General features: G+C 50.4%; 1 protein-coding gene across 2 annotated transcripts in view; it reads left to right on the top strand.

The window, feature by feature from the left end:
- The window catches only part of NUCB1 (nucleobindin 1), a 47,062-nt gene that overhangs the window by 13,149 nt on the left and 10,097 nt on the right, over positions 1-23,816 (top strand). The window contains exons 2-12 of one of the 2 annotated variants that reach the window (XM_075328798.1): positions 2,450-2,566; positions 10,988-11,095; positions 13,756-13,888; positions 14,267-14,370; positions 16,809-16,994; positions 17,101-17,191; positions 17,345-17,403; positions 18,368-18,460; positions 20,536-20,625; positions 22,068-22,238; positions 22,975-23,095. In XM_075328798.1, the coding sequence (XP_075184913.1) occupies positions 2,450-2,566; positions 10,988-11,095; positions 13,756-13,888; positions 14,267-14,370; positions 16,809-16,994; positions 17,101-17,191; positions 17,345-17,403; positions 18,368-18,460; positions 20,536-20,625; positions 22,068-22,238; positions 22,975-23,095 (1,273 nt within the window). Of the gene's footprint in view, positions 1-2,449; positions 2,567-10,987; positions 11,096-13,755; positions 13,889-14,266; positions 14,371-16,808; positions 16,995-17,100; positions 17,192-17,344; positions 17,404-18,367; positions 18,461-20,535; positions 20,626-22,067; positions 22,251-22,974; positions 23,096-23,816 lie in introns of both variants that reach the window. The other variant, XM_075328797.1, reaches the window with a different exon arrangement.

Below are 23,816 nucleotides of genomic sequence, written 5' to 3'. Positions count from 1 at the left end.
ATATATATATATATATATATATATATATATATAGGAAAATATTCAGACTCCTTGAAATGTTTCACTCTTGGTTTCATTGCAAACATTTGGTAAATTCACGAAAGTTCATTTTTTTCTCATTAATGTGCACTCTGCACCCCATCCCCAATCTTGTCAGGAAAAGCCCCCCAGAAGTGTAGAAATTTTTGCAAATTTATTAAACAAGAAAAGCTAAAATATCACATGGTCATAAGTATTCAGCCCCTTTGCTCAGACACTCATATGTAAGTCACGTGCTGTCCATTTCCTTGTGATCCTCCTTGAGATGGTTCTACTCCTTCATTGGAGTCCAGCTGTGTTTCATTAAACTGATAGGACCTGATTTGGAAAGGCGCACACCTGTCTATATAAGACCTCACACTGCATGTCACACCAAATGAGGATCATGAGGTCAAAGGAGCTCAGAGACTGAATTGTGGCAAGGCACAGATCTGGCCAAGGTTACAAAAGAATTTCTGCAGTACTCAAGGTTCCTAAGAGTACAGTGTCCTCCATAATCCTTAAATGGAAGAAGTTTGGGAGCACCAGAACTCTTCCTAGACCTGGCCGTCCAGCCAAACTGAGCAATCGTGGGAGAGGAGCCTTGGTGAGAGAGGTAAAGAAGAACCCCAAGATCCCTGTGGCTGAGCTCCAGAGATGCAGTAGAGAGATGGGAGAAAGTTCCACAAAGTCACCTATCACTGCAGCCTCCACCAGTCGGGCCTTTATGGCAGAGTTGCCCGACAGAAGCCTCCCCTCAGTGCAAGACATATGAAAGCCGCATAGAGTTTGCAAAAAAACACATGAAGGACTCCCAGACAATGAGAAATAAGATCCTCTGGTCTGATGAGACGAAAATAGAACTTTTTGGTGATAATTCTAAGCGGTATGTGTGGAGAAAACCAGGTCCTGCTCATCACCTACGCAATACAATCCCCACAGTGAAACATGGTGGTGGCAGCATCATGCTATGGGGGCAGGGACAGGACGACTGGTTGCATTTGAAGGAAAGATGAATGCGGCCAAGTACAGAGATATCCTGGAAGAAAACCTCTGCCAGAGTGCTCTGGACCTCAGACTTGGCCGAAGGTTCACCTTCCAACAAGACAATGACCCTAAGCACAGCAAAAATAACAAAGGAATGGCTTCAGAACAACTCTGTGACCATTCTTGACCGACCCAGCCAGAGCCCTGACCTAAACCCAATTGAGCATCTCTACATAATGACCTGAGAATGGCGTCCACCGACGTTCACCATCCAACCTGACGGAACTGGAGAGGATCTGCAAGGAAGAATGGCCGAGGATCCCCAAATCCAGGGGTAAAGAACTTGTTGCACCATTCCCAAGAAGACTCATGGCTGTACTAGCTCAATAGGAGGGCACTTCTACTCAATACTGAGTAAAGGGGCTGAATACTTATGATCATGTGAGATTTCAGTTTTTCTTGTTTAATAAATTTGCAAAACCTTTCTACATTTGTTTTTTCTGACAAGATGGGGGATGGGGTGCAGAGTGCACATTAATGAGGAGAAAAATGAACTTTGGGAATTTACCAATTGTCTACAATGAAACAAATAGTGACAAATTTAAAGGGTTGTGAATACTTTCTGTACCCACTGTATATGTATATTTTTTTAGTTTTTTTTATTAATACATATATTAAAAAAGCGTGTGTGTGTATATATGAAATGTGTATATATGAAATATATATATAATATATATATATATATATATATATATATATATATATATATATATATATATATATATATATATATATATATATATATAAATTTATTATTTTTTAATTATATATTTTTGTTAATCTGTACCACAATACTACAGTATTAGAAACGCTTTTTTGCTGCTGTTAGAATCATATACTGTCTGTGTTACACAGCTGGCATCTGCTATGTGTTGAGCTTGCTCAGCTCCTGAGCCCGCTCCAAATACTCCAAACCTGCTCCTCCACCATAGGGCATTACAGGCTTAAATCTGGGGGTTGCTCCCCATGCTTTTTTGGCTAAAGCCTTACACTAACTAACTCATAATTGTTTTCTGGACCTTGATACGGCACTCTTTCTTTACTGGTGGTTTTGCCCACCATCATTCTCATGGCGCCAATCTTCACATTCGCGCATGCGCAGTTTGTTTTTCCCTATAACAATCAGCTTTTTTCTTTACATACGCCGGTCCCATTGTCTGTTCCAGGTTATCGGCTTTACCACTATGTAAAAGTGACCTCAAAATGGCGCCAGGGCTAAAGAAACTGCGCATGCGCTGGCCCTATGTTGTACAATGGAGGCTTTGAACACCATGCGGATGATACTGGGGGCACAGGGGGGCTGGCTTGGCACAATATACAAATTATGTCCATTTGTGAAATTTGGTAGAAATCATCAATTTAAAGGATTTTGTATTCTTTGCAGTTTCTGAGGATGAAGATCCCGCTCCTTCTATTAGGCTCCTTTTTGGGGCTTTGCCTGGCAGTACCCATAGACCGAGCCCCTCCGGAACAAGAGGCGCAGCCCCCGGCAGAACCTGCGGTAAGTGCTCAATCATGGCCGTTCTCCAGGGACGTAACATGAAACTCATCACTCCTGCTCGGATTACAGTAATGGGACATGGACGCTTTAATTGGAGCGTCCGATCCAGAAGTCACCATGATCCTCAGCGTAAACATGAAATCTATTTGTTCCTTGGCTCTGGACTCTGGACACATAGATGTACCTGAGGCTGTTAACCTAGGCACAAAACTTGTGCTCACTTGGGATTGTGCATTGTGACGTTCCTATGTTACTCCTCCTTGAAATATAATTACTTAAAGGGGGTCGTCCATTTTTTTTTCTTTACTTAAATACGTGCATCTGGGGCTAAAAATCATTTTTGCAATTGGGTTTCATTAAAAAAGTTGCACCGTTTGCCTTCTGTAGCCCCTGGCTGCAGAATGAGTTAAAGGGGTTATCCGGCTTATTTTGCTTTTTTTATTATTTACACTATTGGGCTACATTGGGGCAGGTAAGTAGATAGAGAGCACTTACCTGCCCTGCTGCCAGCCCCTCTCCCCCGGCTCAGAGCGGTCATGTGACTGCTCCTGCTGTGATTTTGCTACTTCCGGTCATTTCATGTCAACATGGGCAGGACCATGTTGACATGCAAATCTGCCACTGCATGTTGCCGCCCTGCTGGGCTGTACAGTGCGATGAGCCCCGCCCCCCTCCCTGTGCGCTGCTATCTCTGCACTGTATGTGCTGGACAAACACAGGGCTGCCCTCTCTGTCTAGGATACCGTGAGCGCTGTTTGCCCAACAGTGTCCTCAGCTCATTATGTTGTATGGTGCCCGGGCAACTGTGACCCCCCCTCCCCACCGTGCACTGTCTCTGATGACTGCAGCCTCCCATGCTCCTGGCTTCTGAATACAGTCAGAAGCAGGGATGTCACCTGACACCAGCGAACAACAGCACTGAGCTCTGTATAGGACACTGCAATCATCACAGCACGGAGAAGAGACAGCATGCTGCACGAGTGAGAAGGGAGAGCGAGCAGGGGGGAAGGAGGGGGCTAGAGAAGAGCGTCCAGGGCTGACAGAATGGGGGGACTAGAGAAGAGATCATGGGTGACACAGCAGGGGGGCAGAAACGAGACTTCATGGGGGTGAGAGACAGGGGAGTGCTTCCGGGCAGAGGAGACAGTGCAGTGGGAGAGAAGAGAGTGCATGAGGGGGATAATGTATATTATATAACTGTGTGTGTGTGTGTGTGTGTGCGGTACACAGCCCGATGTGTGTGTGTGTGTGTATGTATGTGTGTGTGTGCGGTGCACAGCCTGATGTGTGTGTGTGTGCGGTGCACAGCCTGATGTGTGTGTGTGTGTGCGGTGCACAGCCTGATGTGTGTGTGTGTGTGTGTGCGGTGCACAGCCTGATGTGTGTGTGCGGTGCACAGCCTGATGTGTGTGTGCGGTGCACAGCCTGATGTGTGTGTGCGGTGCACAGCCTGATGTGTGTGTGCGGTGCACAGCCTGATGTGTGTGTGTGGTGCACAGCCTGATGTGTGTGTGTGTGTGTGTTTGTGTGGTGCACAGCCTGATGTGTGTGTGTGCGGTGCACAGCCTGATGTGTGTGTGTGCGGTGCACAGCCTGATGTGTGTGTGTGTGCGGTGCACAGCCTGATGTGTGTGTATGCAGTGCAGAGCCCGATGTGTGTGTGTGTGTGTGTGTGCGGTGCACAGCCTGATGTGTGTGTGTGTGTGTGTGCGGTGCACAGCCCGATGTGGTGTGCGGTGCACAGCCCGATGTGGTGTGGGGTGCAGAGCCCGATGTGGTGTGGGGTGCAGAGCCCGATGTGGTGTGGGGTGCAGAGCCCGATGTGGTGTGGGGTGCAGAGCCCGATGTGGTGTGGGGTGCAGAGCCCGATGTGGTGTGGGGTGCAGAGCCCGATGTGGTGTGGGGTGCAGAGCCCGATGTGGTGTGGGGTGCAGAGCCCGATGTGGTGTGGGGTGCAGAGCCCGATGTGGTGTGGGGTGCAGAGCCCGATGTGGTGTGGGGTGCAGAGCCCGATGTGGTGTGGGGTGCAGAGCCCGATGTGGTGTGGGGTGCAGAGCCCGATGTGGTGTGGGGTGCAGAGCCCGATGTGGTGTGGGGTGCAGAGCCCGATGTGGTGTGGGGTGCAGAGCCCGATGTGGTGTGGGGTGCAGAGCCCGATGTGGTGTGGGGTGCAGAGCCCGATGTGGTGTGGGGTGCAGAGCCCGATGTGGTGTGGGGTGCAGAGCCCGATGTGGTGTGGGGTGCAGAGCCCGATGTGGTGTGGGGTGCAGAGCCCGATGTGGTGTGGGGTGCAGAGCCCGATGTGGTGTGGGGTGCAGAGCCCGATGTGGTGTGGGGTGCAGAGCCCGATGTGGTGTGGGGTGCAGAGCCCGATGTGTGTGTGTGCGGTGCAGAGCCTGATGTGTGTGTGTGTGTGCGGTGCAGAGCCTGATGTGTGTGTGTGCGCGGTGCAGAGCCCGATGTGGTGCGGGGTGCAGAGCCCGATGTGGTGCGGGGTGCAGAGCCCGATGTGGTGCGGGGTGCAGAGCCCGATGTGGTGCGGGGTGCAGAGCCCGATGTGGTGCGGGGTGCAGAGCCCGATGTGGTGCGGGGTGCAGAGCCCGATGTGGTGCGGGGTGCAGAGCCCGATGTGGTGCGGGGTGCAGAGCCCGATGTGGTGCGGGGTGCAGAGCCCGATGTGGTGCGGGGTGCAGAGCCCGATGTGGTGCGGGGTGCAGAGCCCGATGTGGTGCGGGGTGCAGAGCCCGATGTGGTGCGGGGTGCAGAGCCCGATGTGGTGCGGGGTGCAGAGCCCGATGTGGTGCGGGGTGCAGAGCCCGATGTGGTGCGGGGTGCAGAGCCCGATGTGGTGCGGGGTGCAGAGCCCGATGTGGTGCGGGGTGCAGAGCCCGATGTGGTGCGGGGTGCAGAGCCCGATGTGGTGCGGGGTGCAGAGCCCGATGTGGTGCGGGGTGCAGAGCCCGATGTGGTGCGGGGTGCAGAGCCCGATGTGGTGCGGGGTGCAGAGCCCGATGTGGTGCGGGGTGCAGAGCCCGATGTGGTGCGGGGTGCAGAGCCCGATGTGGTGCGGGGTGCAGAGCCCGATGTGGTGCGGGGTGCAGAGCCCGATGTGGTGCGGGGTGCAGAGCCCGATGTGGTGCGGGGTGCAGAGCCCGATGTGGTGCGGGGTGCAGAGCCCGATGTGGTGCGGGGTGCAGAGCCCGATGTGGTGCGGGGTGCAGAGCCCGATGTGGTGCGGGGTGCAGAGCCCGATGTGGTGCGGGGTGCAGAGCCCGATGTGGTGCGGGGTGCAGAGCCCGATGTGGTGCGGGGTGCAGAGCCCGATGTGGTGCGGGGTGCAGAGCCCGATGTGGTGCGGGGTGCAGAGCCCGATGTGGTGCGGGGTGCAGAGCCCGATGTGGTGCGGGGTGCAGAGCCCGATGTGATGCGGGGTGCAGAGCCCGATGTGGTGTGGGGTGCAGAGCCCGATGTGGTGTGGGGTGCAGAGCCCGATGTGGTGTGGGGTGCAGAGCCCGATGTGGTGTGGGGTGCAGAGCCCGATGTGGTGTGGGGTGCAGAGCCCGATGTGGTGTGGGGTGCAGAGCCCGATGTGGTGTGGGGTGCAGAGCCCGATGTGGTGTGGGGTGCAGAGCCCGATGTGTGTGTGTGTGGGGTGCAGAGCCTGATGTGTGTGTTTGTGGGGTGCAGAGCCTGATGTGTGTGTTTGTGGGGTGCAGAGCCCGATGTGTGTGTGTGCGGTGCAGAGCCCGATGTGTGTGTGTGCGCGGTGCAGAGCCCGATGTGGTGTGGGGTGCAGAGCCCGATGTGGTGTGGGGTGCAGAGCCCGATGTGGTGTGGGGTGCAGAGCCCGATGTGGTGTGGGGTGCAGAGCCCGATGTGGTGTGGGGTGCAGAGCCCGATGTGGTGTGGGGTGCAGAGCCCGATGTGTGGGGTGCAGAGCCCGATGTGGTGTGGGGTGCAGAGCCCGATGTGGTGTGGGGTGCAGAGCCCGATGTGGTGTGGGGTGCAGAGCCCGATGTGGTGTGGGGTGCAGAGCCCGATGTGGTGTGGGGTGCAGAGCCCGATGTGGTGTGGGGTGCAGAGCCCGATGTGGTGTGGGGTGCAGAGCCCGATGTGGTGTGGGGTGCAGAGCCCGATGTGGTGTGGGGTGCAGAGCCCGATGTGGTGTGGGGTGCAGAGCCCGATGTGGTGTGGGGTGCAGAGCCCGATGTGGTGTGGGGTGCAGAGCCCGATGTGGTGTGGGGTGCAGAGCCCGATGTGTGTGTGTGTGTGGGGTGCAGAGCCCGATGTGTGTGTTTGTGGGGTGCAGAGCCCGATGTGTGTGTGTGGGGTGCAGAGCCCGATGTGTGTGTGTGGGGTGCAGAGCCCGATGTGGTGCGGGGTGCAGAGCCCGATGTGGTGCGGGGTGCAGAGCCCGATGTGGTGCGGGGTGCAGAGCCCGATGTGGTGCGGGGTGCAGAGCCCGATGTGTGTGTGTGGGGTGCAGAGCCCGATGTGGTGCGGGGTGCAGAGCCCGATGTGGTGCGGGGTGCAGAGCCCGATGTGGTGCGGGGTGCAGAGCCCGATGTGGTGTGGGGTGCAGAGCCCGATGTGGTGTGGGGTGCAGAGCCCGATGTGGTGTGGGGTGCAGAGCCCGATGTGTGTGTGTGCGGTGCAGAGCCTGATGTGTGTGTGTGTGTGCGGTGCAGAGCCTGATGTGTGTGTGTGCGCGGTGCAGAGCCCGATGTGGTGCGCGGTGCAGAGCCCGATGTGGTGCGGGGTGCAGAGCCCGATGTGGTGCGGGGTGCAGAGCCCGATGTGGTGCGGGGTGCAGAGCCCGATGTGGTGCGGGGTGCAGAGCCCGATGTGGTGCGGGGTGCAGAGCCCGATGTGGTGCGGGGTGCAGAGCCCGATGTGGTGCGGGGTGCAGAGCCCGATGTGGTGCGTGGTGCAGAGCCCGATGTGGTGCGGGGTGCAGAGCCCGATGTGGTGCGGGGTGCAGAGCCCGATGTGGTGCGGGGTGCAGAGCCCGATGTGGTGCGGGGTGCAGAGCCCGATGTGGTGCGGGGTGCAGAGCCCGATGTGGTGCGGGGTGCAGAGCCCGATGTGGTGCGGGGTGCAGAGCCCGATGTGGTGCGGGGTGCAGAGCCCGATGTGGTGCGGGGTGCAGAGCCCGATGTGGTGCGGGGTGCAGAGCCCGATGTGGTGCGGGGTGCAGAGCCCGATGTGGTGCGGGGTGCAGAGCCCGATGTGGTGCGGGGTGCAGAGCCCGATGTGGTGCGGGGTGCATAGCCCGATGTGGTGCGGGGTGCAGAGCCCGATGTGGTGCGGGGTGCAGAGCCCGATGTGGTGCGGGGTGCAGAGCCCGATGTGGTGCGGGGTGCAGAGCCCGATGTGGTGCGGGGTGCAGAGCCCGATGTGGTGCGGGGTGCAGAGCCCGATGTGGTGCGGGGTGCAGAGCCCGATGTGGTGCGGGGTGCAGAGCCCGATGTGGTGCGGGGTGCAGAGCCCGATGTGGTGCGGGGTGCAGAGCCCGATGTGGTGCGGGGTGCAGAGCCCGATGTGGTGCGGGGTGCAGAGCCCGATGTGGTGCGGGGTGCAGAGCCCGATGTGGTGCGGGGTGCAGAGCCCGATGTGGTGCGGGGTGCAGAGCCCGATGTGGTGCGGGGTGCAGAGCCCGATGTGGTGCGGGGTGCAGAGCCCGATGTGGTGCGGGGTGCAGAGCCCGATGTGGTGCGGGGTGCAGAGCCCGATGTGGTGCGGGGTGCAGAGCCCGATGTGGTGCGGGGTGCAGAGCCCGATGTGGTGCGGGGTGCAGAGCCCGATGTGGTGCGGGGTGCAGAGCCCGATGTGGTGCGGGGTGCAGAGCCCGATGTGGTGCGGGGTGCAGAGCCCGATGTGGTGCGGGGTGCAGAGCCCGATGTGGTGCGGGGTGCAGAGCCCGATGTGGTGCGGGGTGCAGAGCCCGATGTGGTGCGGGGTGCAGAGCCCGATGTGGTGCGGGGTGCAGAGCCCGATGTGATGCGGGGTGCAGAGCCCGATGTGGTGCGGGGTGCAGAGCCCGATGTGGTGCGGGGTGCAGAGCCCGATGTGGTGCGGGGTGCAGAGCCCGATGTGGTGCGGGGTGCAGAGCCCGATGTGGTGCGGGGTGCAGAGCCCGATGTGGTGTGGGGTGCAGAGCCCGATGTGGTGTGGGGTGCAGAGCCCGATGTGGTGTGGGGTGCAGAGCCCGATGTGGTGTGGGGTGCAGAGCCCGATGTGGTGTGGGGTGCAGAGCCCGATGTGGTGTGGGGTGCAGAGCCCGATGTGTGTGTGTGTGGGGTGCAGAGCCCGATGTGGTGTGGGGTGCAGAGCCCGATGTGGTGTGGGGTGCAGAGCCCGATGTGGTGTGGGGTGCAGAGCCCGATGTGTGTGTGTGTGGGGTGCAGAGCCCGATGTGTGTGTGTGTGGGGTGCAGAGCCCGATGTGTGTGTGTGGGGTGCAGAGCCCGATGTGTGTGTGTGGGGTGCAGAGCCCGATGTGGTGCGGGGTGCAGAGCCCGATGTGGTGCGGGGTGCAGAGCCCGATGTGGTGCGGGGTGCAGAGCCCGATGTGTGTGTGTGGGGTGCAGAGCCCGATGTGTGTGTGTGGGGTGCAGAGCCCGATGTGGTGCGGGGTGCAGAGCCCGATGTGGTGCGGGGTGCAGAGCCCGATGTGGTGCGGGGTGCAGAGCCCGATGTGGTGCGGGGTGCAGAGCCCGATGTGGTGCGGGGTGCAGAGCCCGATGTGGTGCGGGGTGCAGAGCCCGATGTGGTGCGGGGTGCAGAGCCCGATGTGGTGCGGGGTGCAGAGCCCGATGTGGTGCGGGGTGCAGAGCCCGATGTGGTGCGGGGTGCAGAGCCCGATGTGGTGCGGGGTGCAGAGCCCGATGTGGTGCGGGGTGCAGAGCCCGATGTGGTGTGGGGTGCAGAGCCCGATGTGGTGTGGGGTGCAGAGCCCGATGTGTGTGTGCGGTGCAGAGCCTGATGTGTGTGTGTGTGTGGGGTGCAGAGCCCGATGTGTGTGTGTGCGGTGCCACATTTTTAATGAAAGCCAATTGTAAAATCGATTTTTAGACCCATATACATGCATTTAATGCAGAATGAGTTAACGAAGAATCCATCAGTAAGCTCGCTATGACGAAGTTTGTACCTTTTTTTCTGACTTTTTCTGAGCTCTTATCAGCTAATTGCTGACCACATCAAAGTTGAATGTGCAGAGAAACAAAGAGCCTGTAAAAACCAAATGGTGCTAAAATTTTAATTAACTTTTAACTGTTATTGTTATCCGTCTTTTTCTGAGCTCCTTTCAGTTAATTGATGACCACATCAAAGTTGAATGTGGGGGGAAACAACGAGCCTGTAAAAAACAATCGGTGCCATATTTTTAATGAAACCCAATTGTAAAATTGATACTTAGCCCCAAAAACATGCATTTACTGCAGAATGAGTTAACGAGGAAACCTTCAGTAAGCTCACTATAATGAAGTCTGTAACTTTTATCTGTCTTTTTCTGAGCACTTATCAGCTGATTGCTGACCACATCAAAGTTGAATGTGCAGGGAAGTAAAAAGCCTGTAAAAACCAAACTGTGCCAATTTTTTATTGATTTTTTAGCTGTTATTGATTATCATCTGTTTTTTTCTAAGCTCCTTTCAGTTAATTGATGACCACAGACCACATCAAAGTTGAATGGGCGGGGAAAGAACGAGTCTTTAAATACCAAATTGTGCCAAGTTTGTAATGAAATCCAATTGTAAAATTGATTTTTAGCCCCAAATACATGCATTTATGTCAGAGTGAGTTAACGAGGAAACCTTCAGTAAGCTCACTATGACGAAGTCTGTAACTTTTATCTGTCTTTTTCTGAGCACTTATCAGCTTATTGCTGACCACATCAAAGTTGAATGTGCAGTCAAACAAAAAGCCTATTAAAAAAATAAAACAAATCGGGTAAGAATCTGTCCATGCTTCGTTTTCACAATGGACTTTTTCTGTTTCGGGCTCTTATTTTTAACCTGAAGTCATGATTGTCTTGTAAGATTAAAAGACTCTGAAAGATAAAGACTCTTTAAACAAAGACATCTATAAGAAGGCTATGTTCGCGGGTGTCGAGAACTTCCAGTATTTGGCTCCCAATGGTGGAGTTTATTGAGCTGTATACCGTGTGCGGCATCCAGCTGAAATGGACAGTTGGGATGAGCATTATTTTAGCCAATGAAGATCACTTGGAACTTCCTGTAGACTGCTGATTGGCTGAGAGCAGGTGACACACAGGCCTCTCCTTCCAGTGCTCCTCCCAGTTTGTCCTTTCCAGCTGGATCCCAGGCGCAGTTCAGCCATATAGTAAAACCCTCCATATATCACTCGTATTTTAGTATATATTTAGCCTCGGATTGTTTAGGTTATTCATTATCTCACACAGGACACCGGCCTGTACTATGACCGCTACCTGCGAGAGGTAATTGACGTGCTGGAAACGGACAACCACTTCCGGGAGAAGCTTCAGGCCGCCAACGCAGATGACATCAAGGTAAGCGCCAGTCGCTGAGCAGCGTGCACGCGGCTTATCTGCGTACTACGTGTTTGCTCTTTGGTGCTGATTTTCTCCACCTGGAGGAGCAAAGATCATAGACACGCAATTATTATCCAGCAATAGCGGACTTTGGCTCAAACCTAGAGAAGATAAGGCAGCCGCAGAAATATATTATTTCCTGTGCTTTAGATAAGTAATCTGTGAACATCTTGTCTCCATCTAGCCTCTTAAAGGGAAACTGTCATAACAAGGTGATGTCACATCTGACCCTGCTCCTTCACAATGACTTTTGCACACGCACATTAGATGCTTCAATGCAAAAGATACATTGCTGATAATGTACTTACTGATTCCTGAACAGGACAGGATCCACCAATTACATCAGGGATGTCTCATCTGACCCTTCTCTTTCGCGATGACCTTTATACACACACACACACACACACACACACACACACACACACACACACACACACACACACACACACACACACACACACACACTAGATGCTTCAGTACAATTGCTGCTAATGTACATGTGTTGTATCCTAAAACATGAAAGGATCAACCAATTTCATCAGACAATGTCACATCTGACCCTGCTCCTTCACAATGACCTTTGAACGCACACATTAGATGCTTTAATACTAAAGATACATTGTTACTAATGTACAAGTGTTTTTTTCCTGAAACAGGAACATATCCACCAATTATATCAGGTGATGTCACATCTGACCCTGTTCTTTCACAGTGACCTTTGCACACACACATTAGATTCTTCAATACAAAAGATACATTGCTGCTAATGTACATGTGTTGTTTCTTAAACAGCTCTTTTACAATGACCCTTGCATACACACATTAGATGCTTCAATACAAAATATACATTGCTGCTAATGTACATGTGTTGTTTCCTAAAACAACAGGAAAGGATCCACAAATTACATCAGGCGATGTCACATCTGGCACTGCTCCTTCACAGTGAAGTTTTTACACACACATTAGATGCTTTAGTACAAAAGATACATTGCCACTAATGTACACGTGGTGTTTGCTGAAACAGGAAACAATTCACTAATTTTATCAGGCGATGTCACATCTGAGCTTGTTCTTTCACAATGACCTTTGCACACACACATTAGATGCTTATTAGGGTCATTGTGAAAGAGCAGGGTCAAATGTGACATTGCCTTGTTATGACAGTTTCCCTTTAAGAGGCTAGATGGAGACAAGATGTTCACAGATTACTTATTTAAAGCACAGGAAATAAAATAGGTCTGTGGCTGCCTGACATTTCACAATGACCTTCGAACACACACATTAGATGCTTCAATACAAAAGGTACATTGCTGATAATGTACTTGTTGTTTCCTGAAACAACAGGAAAGGATCCACTAATTACATCAGGGATTTCACACCTGACCCTGCTCTTTCACAATGACCTTTGAACACACACATTAGCAGCAATATATATTTTGCATTGAAGCATCTAATGTGTGTGTTCAAAGGTCATTGTGAAAGAGCAGGGTCAGATGTGACATCACCTAATGTAATGGGTGGATCCTTTTCTGTTGTTTCAGGAAACAACACGTACATTAGAAGCAATGTACCTTTTGTATTGAAGCATCTAATGTGTGTGTGTGTGTGTGCAAAGGTCATTGTGAAGGAGCAGGGTCAGATGTGACATAGCCTGATAAAATAAGTGAATTGTTTCCTGTTTCAGGAAATAACACATGCACTTTAGCAGCAATGTATCTTTTTTATTGAAGCATCTAATGTGTGTGTTCAAAGGTCATTGTGAAATGTCAGGCAGCCACAGACCTATTTTATTTCCTGTGCTTTAAATAAGTAATCTGTGAACATCTTGTCTCCATCTAGCCTCTTAAAGGGAAACTGTAATAACAAGGCGATGTCACATTTGACCCTGCTCTTTCACAATGACCCTTGCACACGCACATTAGATGCTTTAATACAAAAGATACATTGTTGGTAATGTACATGTGTTGTTTCTGGAAACAATAGGAAAGGATCCACCAATTACATCAGGCGATGTCACATCTGACCCTGCTCCTTCACAATGACCTTTGCACACATACATTAGATGCTTCAATACAAAAGATACATTATTGCTAATGTGCATAAGTTGAATAGAGAAGGATCCACCAATTACATCAGGCGATGTCACATCTGACCCTGCTCCTTCACAATGACCTTTGCACACATACATTAGATGCTTCAATACAAAAGATACATTATTGCTAATGTGCATAAGTTGAATAGAGAAGGATCCACCAATTACATCAGGCGATGTCACATCTGACCCTGCTCCTTCACAATGACTTTTGCACACACACATTAGATGCTTCAATACAATTGCTGCTAATGTGTATGTGTTCCTGAAACAACAGGAAGTTAGAGTCTAAAAAAAGCCCCAGTGGCCGGTGTGAGAATAGCAAAATTTGTATTTTCAATACAAACTATATTATTGAAAAATCATTAAAAAAAAGACGAAGGAAAAAGAACACAAAAAAGTGATTCGTACAATCGGTCATTTTCTGAGGATGGTGTCTATTTAAGCGCCGGATCACGGGGAACTCATGTTATACTCCTCGATGGTCATCATCAATGTTTTCTTTGTTTTTTCCCACTGTCTTCAGAGTGGTAAGCTCAGCAAGGAGCTGGATTTCGTGGGCCACAACGTCCGGACAAAGTTAGATGAGCTGAAGAGGCAGGAAGTGTCCCGGCTGCGAATGCTGATCAAGGCAAAGATGGACGCAACCATGGAAGAAAGTGAGTAAAGTGCGGGTGAAATGTGCAGAATAGAACACTGCGGAGGGGCTCCACTTTTTTTATAAGCTCTTTACATGCAAAATAAAGCAACTTTCTAAAAGGAATGGATACAAATCATTCTCCCGTTTAGGGTACGCAGCTCTGATGCAGAGCTATGTGTGTGCATGGTAACGGACAATAAAGGAGCCCTGAGTGTTTTGGGCTGTCATGTTCATTAAGTAAAAAAAAGTTTGACGTGACTACACCGATTGTTTGTAGTCTGTTACCATAGCGACATAGTTCTGTACACAAAACTATAGTTAAAGGCTATTTGCAAAGATGCCTAATTTTGCATCGTAAACGCACCGGCTCATAAAACATGTGATCTATCCCTCCTAGATGTGCAGATTGACCACGCTGCTTTGCTGAAACAGTTTGAGCACTTGGACCCTCAGAACCAGCATACTTTTGAGGCTCGGGATTTAGAGTTGCTCATTCAGGCGGTAAGTAAGATCATCCGTGATTGTAGCTGTAAAATATCAAACCATTCCATGAAGATTCGATGATCCCTGAATTGGGTGGGCCATGGCCCCTCGCACAGTCAGGTGATCAGGAACAAAAATTCACATGGTTGTTGAGAGTAGCTCAACATTCTAGTGACTTGCCATCAATTTATAAGACCACTTATAGACTTCTCAGTACCTAGAAGAATACTCTTTCTGAGCTTACATCCAGCCTATATTACTGGGAGAGACACACAGACCTCACATCCAACCTATATTACTGAGAGAGACACACAGACCTCACATCCAGGGTATATTACTGAGAGAGACACACAGAGCTCACATCTAGCCTATATTACTGGGAGAGACACACAGAGCTCACATCCAGCCTATATTACTGGGAGAGACACACAGAGCTCACATCCAGCCTATATTACTGGAGAGAGACACACAGAGCTCACATCCAGCCTATATTACTGGGAGAGACACACAGACCTCACATCCAGCCTATATTACTGGAGAGAGGCACACAGAGCTCACATCCAGTCTATATTACTGGGAGAGACACACAGACCTCACATCCAGCCTATATTACTGGGAGAGACACACAGAGCTCACATCCAGCCTATATTACTGGAGAGAGGCACACAGAGCTCATATCCAGTCTATATTACTGGAGAGACACACAGACCTCACATCCAGCCTATATTACTGGGAGAGACACACACAGCTCACATCCAGCCTATATTACTGGAGAGAGACACACAGAGCTCACATCCAGCCTATATTACTGGGAGAGACACACAGAGCTCACATCCAGCCTATATTACTGGAGAGAGGCACACAGAGCTCACATCCAGTCTATATTACTGGAGAGACACACATACCTCACATCCAGCCTATATTACTGGGAGGGACACACAGCCCTCACATCCAGCCTATATTACTGGGAGAGACACACAGACCTCACATCCAGCCTATATTACTGGGAGAGACACACAGACCTCACATCCAGCCTATATTACTGGGAGAGACACACAGAGCTCACATCCAGCCTATATTACTGGAGAGAGGCACACAGAGCTCACATCCAGCCTATATTACTGGGAGAGACACACACAGCTCACATCCAGCCTATATTACTGGGAGAGACACACAGACCTCACATCCAACCTACATTACTGAGAGAGACACACAGACCTCACATCCAGCCTATATTACTGGGAGAGACACACAGACCTCACATCCAGCCTATATTACTGGGAGAGACACACAGACCTCACATCCAACCTATATTACTGAGAGAGACACACAGAACTCACATCCAGCCTATATTACTGGGAGGGACACACAGCCCTCACATCCAGCCTATATTACTGGAGAGACACACAGAGCTCACATCCAGCCTATATTACTGGAGAGAGGCACACAGAGCTCACATCCAGTCTATATTACTGGAGAGACACACAGACCTCACATCCAGCCTATATTACTGGGAGAGACACACACAGCTCACATCCAGCCTATATTACTGGGAGAGACACACAGACCTCACATCCAGCCTACATTACTGAGAGAGACACACAGACCTCACATCCAGCCTATATTACTGGGAGAGACACACAGAGCTCACATCCTGTCTATATTACTGGGAGAGACACACAGACCTCACATCCAACCTATATTACTGAGAGAGACACACAGAACTCACATCCTGTCTATATTACTAGGAGAGACACACAGAGCTCACATCCAGCCTATATTACTGGGAGAGACACACAGAGCTCACATCCAGCCTATATTACTGGGAGGGACACACAGCCCTCACATCCAGCCTATATTACTGGGAGAGACACACAGAACTCACATCCAGCCTATATTACTGGGAGGGACACACAGCCCTCACATCCAGCCTATATTACTGGGAGAGACACACAGAACTCACATCCAACCTATATTACTGAGAGAGACACACAGAACTCACATCCAGCCTATATTACTGGGAGGGACACACAGCCCTCACATCCAGCCTATATTACTGGGAGAGACACACAGAACTCACATCCAGCCTATATTACTGGGAGGGACACACAGCCCTCACATCCAGCCTATATTACTGGGAGGGACACACAGCCCTCACATCCAACCTATATTACTGAGAGAGACACACAGAACTCACATCCAGCCTATATTACTGGGAGGGACACACAGCCCTCACATCCAGCCTATATTACTGGGAGACACACAGAGCTCACATCCAGCCTATATTACTGGAGACACACACAGAGCTCACATGGAGCCTATATTACTGGGAGAGACACACAGACCTCACATCCAGCCTATATTACTAGGAGAATCACACATAGCTCACATCCAGCCTATATTACAGGAAGGGGTGCTCCTACATGAAAAAAAGTCTGTAACACTATTTTTCTCAGGCCACCAAAGATCTGGAGAATTACGATGCCGCTCGTCACGAAGAGTTCAAACGTTACGAGATGCTGAAGGAACACGAGAGGCGGGAATATCTGAAGTCCCTGGATGAGGATAAACGGAGAATGGAGGAAGCGCACTACGAGGAGATGAAGAAAAAGCACAGGGAGCACCCAAAAGTCAATGTACCGGTAAGTGCACTACATTTTTGGGTTCTAGATTGGTCGCCTGCAGCTCATGAAAGAAGATGATGGAGGTAATATAAGGGTTTCTCAGACGTCTTTGTCGTATCACCAGGGAAGTAAAGATCAGCTGAAGGAAGTCTGGGAGGAGACGGACGGCCTGGACCCCAACGACTTCAACCCAAAAACATTCTTCAAATTGCACGGTAAGTCTCATGATCACAATCGTATCATTACTGAAGACATGGACGTCTGCTGCAGCTTCTTCTAGTCCGTGGTATATAGCGTGTAGACTGTATACACAGAGGATTCCTCACCCACCTGCGAGATTCCACATCCTTGTCATCTTTGTTTTCCAGATACCAATGGAGACGGCGTCCTGGACGAGCAGGAGCTGGAGGCGCTCTTCACCAAGGAGGTAACCTGACGGCATAGCCCTGATGGCGGGAAGAAGTCTAAATTATGTACAGGTCGTGACAAGTTGGTGTAAATCGATTTGTAGAATTCGGCCCATCAGCAACGGTGTAATCTGGGAGCCCTGACTCTTCCCTTCCGGCATCTGTTGCTCCCATTTAGATTTCCTGGCCTGGCGCAACGTCGGGAGTGCATCGCAACGCCGGGGTTGCATCGCACCGCAACATCAGGTGTGCATTGCACCGCCAGGTGTGCGTCGCACCGCGGCGTCAGGTGTGCGTCGCACCGCGGCGTCAGGTGTGCGTCGCACCGCGGCGTCAGGTGTGCGTCGCACTGCCGCGTCAGGTGTGCGTCGATTGTAGAATTCGGCCCATCAGCAACGGTGTAATCTGGGAGCCCTGAGAGTCTCCTCTTCCCTACTGGCATCTGTTGCTCCTATTTAGATTACCTGGCCTGGTGCAACGTCGGGGGTGCATCGCAACGCCAGGCGTGCATCGCACCGCAACATCAGGTGTGCATCGCACCGTCAGGTGTGGTGCGTCTCACCGCAACGTCAGGTGTGGTGCGTCTCACCGCAACGTCAGGTGTGGTGCGTCTCACCGCAACGTCAGGTGTGGTGCGTCGCACCGCAACGTCAGGTGTGGTGCGTCGCACCGCAACAACTTCGTTGCCCCAGGCCGGGTAATCAAAAGAGGAAATTCCGAGTGTACAGATAACATATGTTGCCGATGTGTCCTGAGAATCTATTTTATACCAACCATAATTAATATGAATGACCAGCAATACCAGGCACAGCCTCTCGACAAGAGTGGCGCTATTCTTGCAGATGGGTGGGAAAGAAAAAAAAGGATCTTTTTTGTTTTTTTTTCTAATCTTACAGCTTTATAGACCGTGAGCCTTGAAGTCTTATTTCCTACTTTTAAAGGGGGTGTGAATAATTTTGTATTTTTTATTTTGTGTTTTCTTAGCTGGAGAAAGTCTACGACCCAAAGAATGAAGAAGATGACATGGTGGAAATGGAGGAAGAGCGGCTGCGGATGAGGGAGCACGTCATGAAAAATGTACGGAAAGTGCAAATATGCCATTAAAGGGATGAGGGATAACAACTCTATTATACGCTACTGCCCATCGCCCCAGCATAGACCTGAGGTCCTCACTGATACATTGTAGCAGATGACTGGAAAGACTTGTGTGACTGTCTGTATTTAGCTGCCGATGTTTAGCTGCTTGTGTTTAACTGCCAGTTTTTAACTGCCGATGTTTAACTTATATTCACAAGAGCCAGACCCCGCGTGTACAGGTTCACTGCTGCTAATAAACAACAGTGTTCTCATTCACTGACAGCAAGCACAGATATCATGGAAAAATGTAAACAAAGTTTACAAGAAAGTTGTAGGAGTTTCATTTACACTGGGATTAAGTTCTAGTAACATAAAACTGGAAAACAAAAATGAAGATTTTCTTTATCAGCAGAGGTCTGATGTTTTCACAGGTTAGTTTCTCAGGTACAACATTCACTGACCGAGAACAGACTGCAATGTCGGTATCGATTGCAGGTTTATTGACCTAAAATCGACAGCCACTTACAAGCCTATGAGAGGGTCAGTTTAGCACAGGAGACCCGACGCCCGTTTCAGTTGCTGAATAGTCTTTCTCTAAAGTTTTCATGATGATGTCATCTGTGCATCGGAGCAGGACTTGGGGGTAGGGTCGTCTTCTTCTCCACCTACCTCTGTTTCTTCTGAAGGTCACTGATTATTCAGCATTGGGCAGTGCATGCGCAGTGTGATAATGCAGACAGTCTGCAGGTTTTCCAATATAATAGCGGCGCATGCGCAGACCGAGATTTGAGCTTAATGACCGCTTTGTTAAGCCAAAATGTCTATTTGCGCATGCGCCAAATCTTGGCCATTTTTATTCAAGACAGTCTGTACAATCAAACTGTGCATGGGTCTTCAATAAAATGGCAGCGCATGCGCAGATCGAGATTTCTTCTTAATGCAGAGGATAGTGAACTGAAATCTGTTTGCGCATGCGCCAGCCACATCTAGTACCATTTTATTGAAGACAGTTTGTAGAATCACACTGTGCATGGGTCTTCAATAAAGTGGTGCTGTGACAGCGCATGCGCAGATCGAGATTTCGTCTTATTGAAGAGGTTAGTAAGCTGAAATCTCGGTCTGCGCATGGGCAGCATCTGGCGTCATTTTATTGAAGACAGCCTGTAGAATCACACTGTGCAGGGATCTTTAATAAAATGACACCATGGCAGCGCATGCGCAGATTGAGATATCTTCTTAATGAAGTGGTTAGATAACTGATATCTTGGTCTGCGCATGCGCAGCATCTGGCACCATTTTATTGAAGGCAGTTTGTAGAATCACACTGTGCAAGGGCCTTCAATAAAGTGGCGCCGTGGCAGCACATGCACAGATCGAGATTTCATCTTAATGAAGAGGTTAGTAAGCTGAAATCTTGGTCTGCGCATGCGCCGCATCCGCCACCATTTTAATGAATACCTACAGATGCATGCAGAATCACAGTGCGCATGCGCTGCCAACTGCAATCATGGCAGCGCCGAATTTCAAAAAGGAGTCGGGTCACCGAATAATCAGTGGACCTGTAGAATAAAGAGGAGGCAGGCAGCGAGGAGGGGAAGCAGAAAACCCTATGCCCCAAGTCCCCACCCCAATGCACGGATGAAGTGCAGAGTGATGTACAGATGAAGTCCTTGTGAAGATTGGATTTCTTCACTGTAGGTGTTCATTTCATCAGCATCATTATGGCCATGGCTTTAGGTTCTCTTTAATAAGGGTTCTCCAAGTGGAGCTTTCTAATCAATATACAAAGCACTTGTTCAGTGTTGGGTCTAAAGAAATCAGGAAGGCAGAGAGAGTAATAAACCATCTCTGCCTTCTCTACGGGAAGTCTGGCTGTGTTTGACTCCTGGCTCCCCATCCCTCGCGGCTGAACACTGATTACTCTCCATTGACGTTTTAGAACGTCAGTGCAGAGTAAAGTGAGGACCACCCGGATGTTAGGTCTAAAGTCAGCCGAGTAAAGATATTTTTTTACTTATTCCATCTGACATCAAGTATGATTAAGTAAAATTGGATATTTTTTTTTTCTTATCTAGGTGGATGCAAATCACGATCGCTTGGTGACCCTGGAAGAGTTCTTGAGGTCTACGGAAAGAAAAGAGTTTAATGAGGCCGGAGGATGGGAGGTGAGGAGCTAAATCCAGAGGCTTAAAGTTGGGTAATGTTAAACATTGATGGTAAATCCTTAGGAATGGTCACCGAGGTGTCAGGTTTAGGAAGAGGAACCGAGATGAGGGGAGGACAGAAATAAGTCATATTGACTGGGGGAGAGGGCGGCAGCGGTGGTGGTGGGGTCACAGGAGGCAGGGGTGGTGGTGGAGTAGGGCAATTCTGCGGGCGGTGCGGCGGGTGTCCCAGATACTCGCTGCGGGTGCTATGAGGCAGGCAACATCGACAAACTGTTGGCGGTGCGAGCTTCAAAAAGAGATGGCGCCTGGAGGCAGTGCGTGTGCAGATCTTGAGCCGAGAGCTCCATCTGTGCATGTGCCGACTCTGGGCAACATTATTTGAAACCCACACTGCCAACATTTTCAGAATAGCCCCTGCCACAGCAAAGGCGCCCGCAGCCCTGGCTCGTCGCAGGCGCCCCGCGGCCCTGGCTCGGCAGTCGCCCTGTGGCCCTGGCTCGGCACAGGCGCCCCGCAGCTCTCAGCATAGGCGCCCTCAACACAGGCTCCCGCAGTTCTCAGCATCACCTTTGCCTCTTGCACCCCTCTCCATCACCCCTGCCTCTTGCACCCCTCGCCATCACCCCTGCCTCTTGCACCCCTCGCCATCACCCCTGCCTCTTGCACCCCTCTCCATCACCACTGCCTCTTGCACCCCTCGCCATCACCCCTGCCTCTTGCACCCCTCGCCATCACCCCTGCCTCTTGCACCCCTCGCCATCACCCCTGCCTCTTGCACCCCTCGCCATCACCCCCGATAAGCTACATTTGGATTATCAGACGCACCCCTCATTTTCCTTCCAAATTTTTAGGAGGAAAAGTGTTTCTTATAGTCCAAAAAATACGGTATTTACTTCCCCTGTTGATTTGGGGATGGAGATCTCCCTGGAAAATCAATTGTGTTTGATTGGCATCCAGATTCACATTAAATGCACCTATACACAATTAAGAGCTATTCCCCCCTCCTCCCCATACACATGCACACTCTATTTAGTCGAGCGTCCATGTGTTTTCAGTGAGCAGATTGGAGAAAGTTACTGCATTGCAGCTCTTTAATAATATGCTCACCTTCATAGGCTTTTTTTTTATACTTTATTATATGTATTTCTGGTTTATACTACTTTTTGGTGTTGGGTTTCATTAAAAAAAAGTCACTGCTTATGTGTACTTTTTTGGCTGTAGAATGAGTTAACTGAAATCCTATCAGTGAACTCATTGTGATCGACGGTTTGGGTGAATTTCTGACCACCGACCACATCAAAGTTGAGCTGAACTTTGATGTGATCATAAATCATCTGATAAGAGCTCACAATAAAGCAAATAGGGAACAATTCGACAATATCCTGCAAAAAAAAACAAAACAAAACTGTGCATCACCGACCATTTTTCTTCTTTTTCAGACTGTGGACGAGTCCCAGATTTACACAGAGGAGGAGCTGCGCAGATTCGAGCAGGACCTGGCCACCCAGGAAGCCGCCTTAATCCAGCGTGCGGAGGAGCTACGTAAGGAGCACGAGGTCCTTCAGCAGAGGCAGATTGAGCTGGATGCCCAGAAGAAGGAGTACCAGCAGGTACGTAATGAGGTGGGCATCCAGTGCCGGGCAGGGGGGCATCTGCACCAACCAGACTCCCCCATGTCTTCTGATCAGCGGGGGTTGCTCGTTCCCCTGTGCAATGTGCAGATTTGAGCTTCTTAGCTTTTTCCGCCATTTGTACCGATCTCCTCCGTCCTTGTTGGATTGGTCTAATATTTGCTTCCGGCGCAGATCAAACCCTTGGCCGAGACGTGGGATGTTGTGGTTGGATACAATTAAGACTTCCCCCATCTTTCTTTTAAGATGCAGGTCAATAACCCCCCCAATAAGAACTCCCCAAAGATTCAAATGAAAGGGATAGGGACAAATTAATAATATAAAATATACATTTTTATTAATTTTTAACATTAAAAATATCAAGTGCAGAAAAAAATAAAAAACATAAATACTGGACCGTATTAATTTCCCAACTATTAGCCACGGATTGCCAAGTTTTATAAAGTGCCTAGTGCAGTGACCAGATGGTAAAGGTTATGTATATCCGAGATATAAATGTGACTAAAGGTCATCCCCAAACTTAACAAGTGCCAAAAATATATGGATAAGTCCAAATTATATAAATCATTATAGGGGTTCAATACCTTAGGATGGTCACAAGTCCTGAATAGTGTTGTACCCCGACGCGCGTTTCAAGCGATGTTTTCCTCAGAGGGCGAGACGTCGGATGAAGTGGTTGGATATAATTAAGACTTCCCCTGTCTTTCTTTTTAAGGCTGTAATCCAGATGGAGCAGAAGAAATCGCAGCAGCTTGAAGCCCCCGGAGCTCCCGCCGCCGGACCCAATGGGGAACTGAAGTTCCAGGCCGCCGTACCGGAAGGAGCTGCTGTACAAGGTATACACGGCAAGACGGAAATACCAAAAAGACCCCTCTAGTTTATTGCAACACAACCCTGACCCCCCTACCCGGATGCATGTAAATTTTGGTGCATTTGTTGGTAAATTTTGATGTCATTCCTCATAGCATCGGTCAACAATTGCTCTTAACCCCCCACCCCCATTAGGGCTCGGCTGAGCCTTTGTACATTGGAAAAAGCCCCTGCCCCTCCTCTGTCCCTGAAAGCAAAAGGATCAGGCATGGAGATTCCAACTGTTCACTTCGTCTTTTCCCCAACATCATGTATCGGGGGACAGTCATTTTTTAAACTTTTTTTCTTTGTCGCTCCTAATTGGGAGACCCAGACAATTGGGTGTATAGCTATGCCTCCGGAGGCCACACAAAGTATTACACTAAAAGTGTAAAGCCCCTCCCCTTCAGCCTATACACCCCCCGTACTGCTACGGGCTCATCAGTTTTTATGCCTTGTGCGAAGGAGGTCAGACATCCACGCATAGCTCCACAGCTTAGTCAGCAGCAGCTGCTGACTATGTCGGATGGAAGAAAAGAGGGCCCATAACAGGGCCCCCAGCATGCTCCCTTCTCACCCCACTTTTGTCGGCGGTGTTGTTAAGGTTGAGGTATCCATTGCGGGTACGGAGGCTGGAGCCCACATGCTGCTTTCCTTCCCCATCCCTCAATTAGGGCTCTGGGTGAAGTGGGATCCCATCGGTCTCCA

Source organism: Anomaloglossus baeobatrachus, chromosome 11 (assembly GCF_048569485.1).
Source record: "Anomaloglossus baeobatrachus isolate aAnoBae1 chromosome 11, aAnoBae1.hap1, whole genome shotgun sequence".
Taxonomy (NCBI): Eukaryota; Metazoa; Chordata; class Amphibia; order Anura; family Aromobatidae; genus Anomaloglossus; species Anomaloglossus baeobatrachus.
The sequence above is the reverse complement of the archived record's forward strand: the minus strand, read 5'-3'. Positions and strand labels throughout refer to the sequence as shown.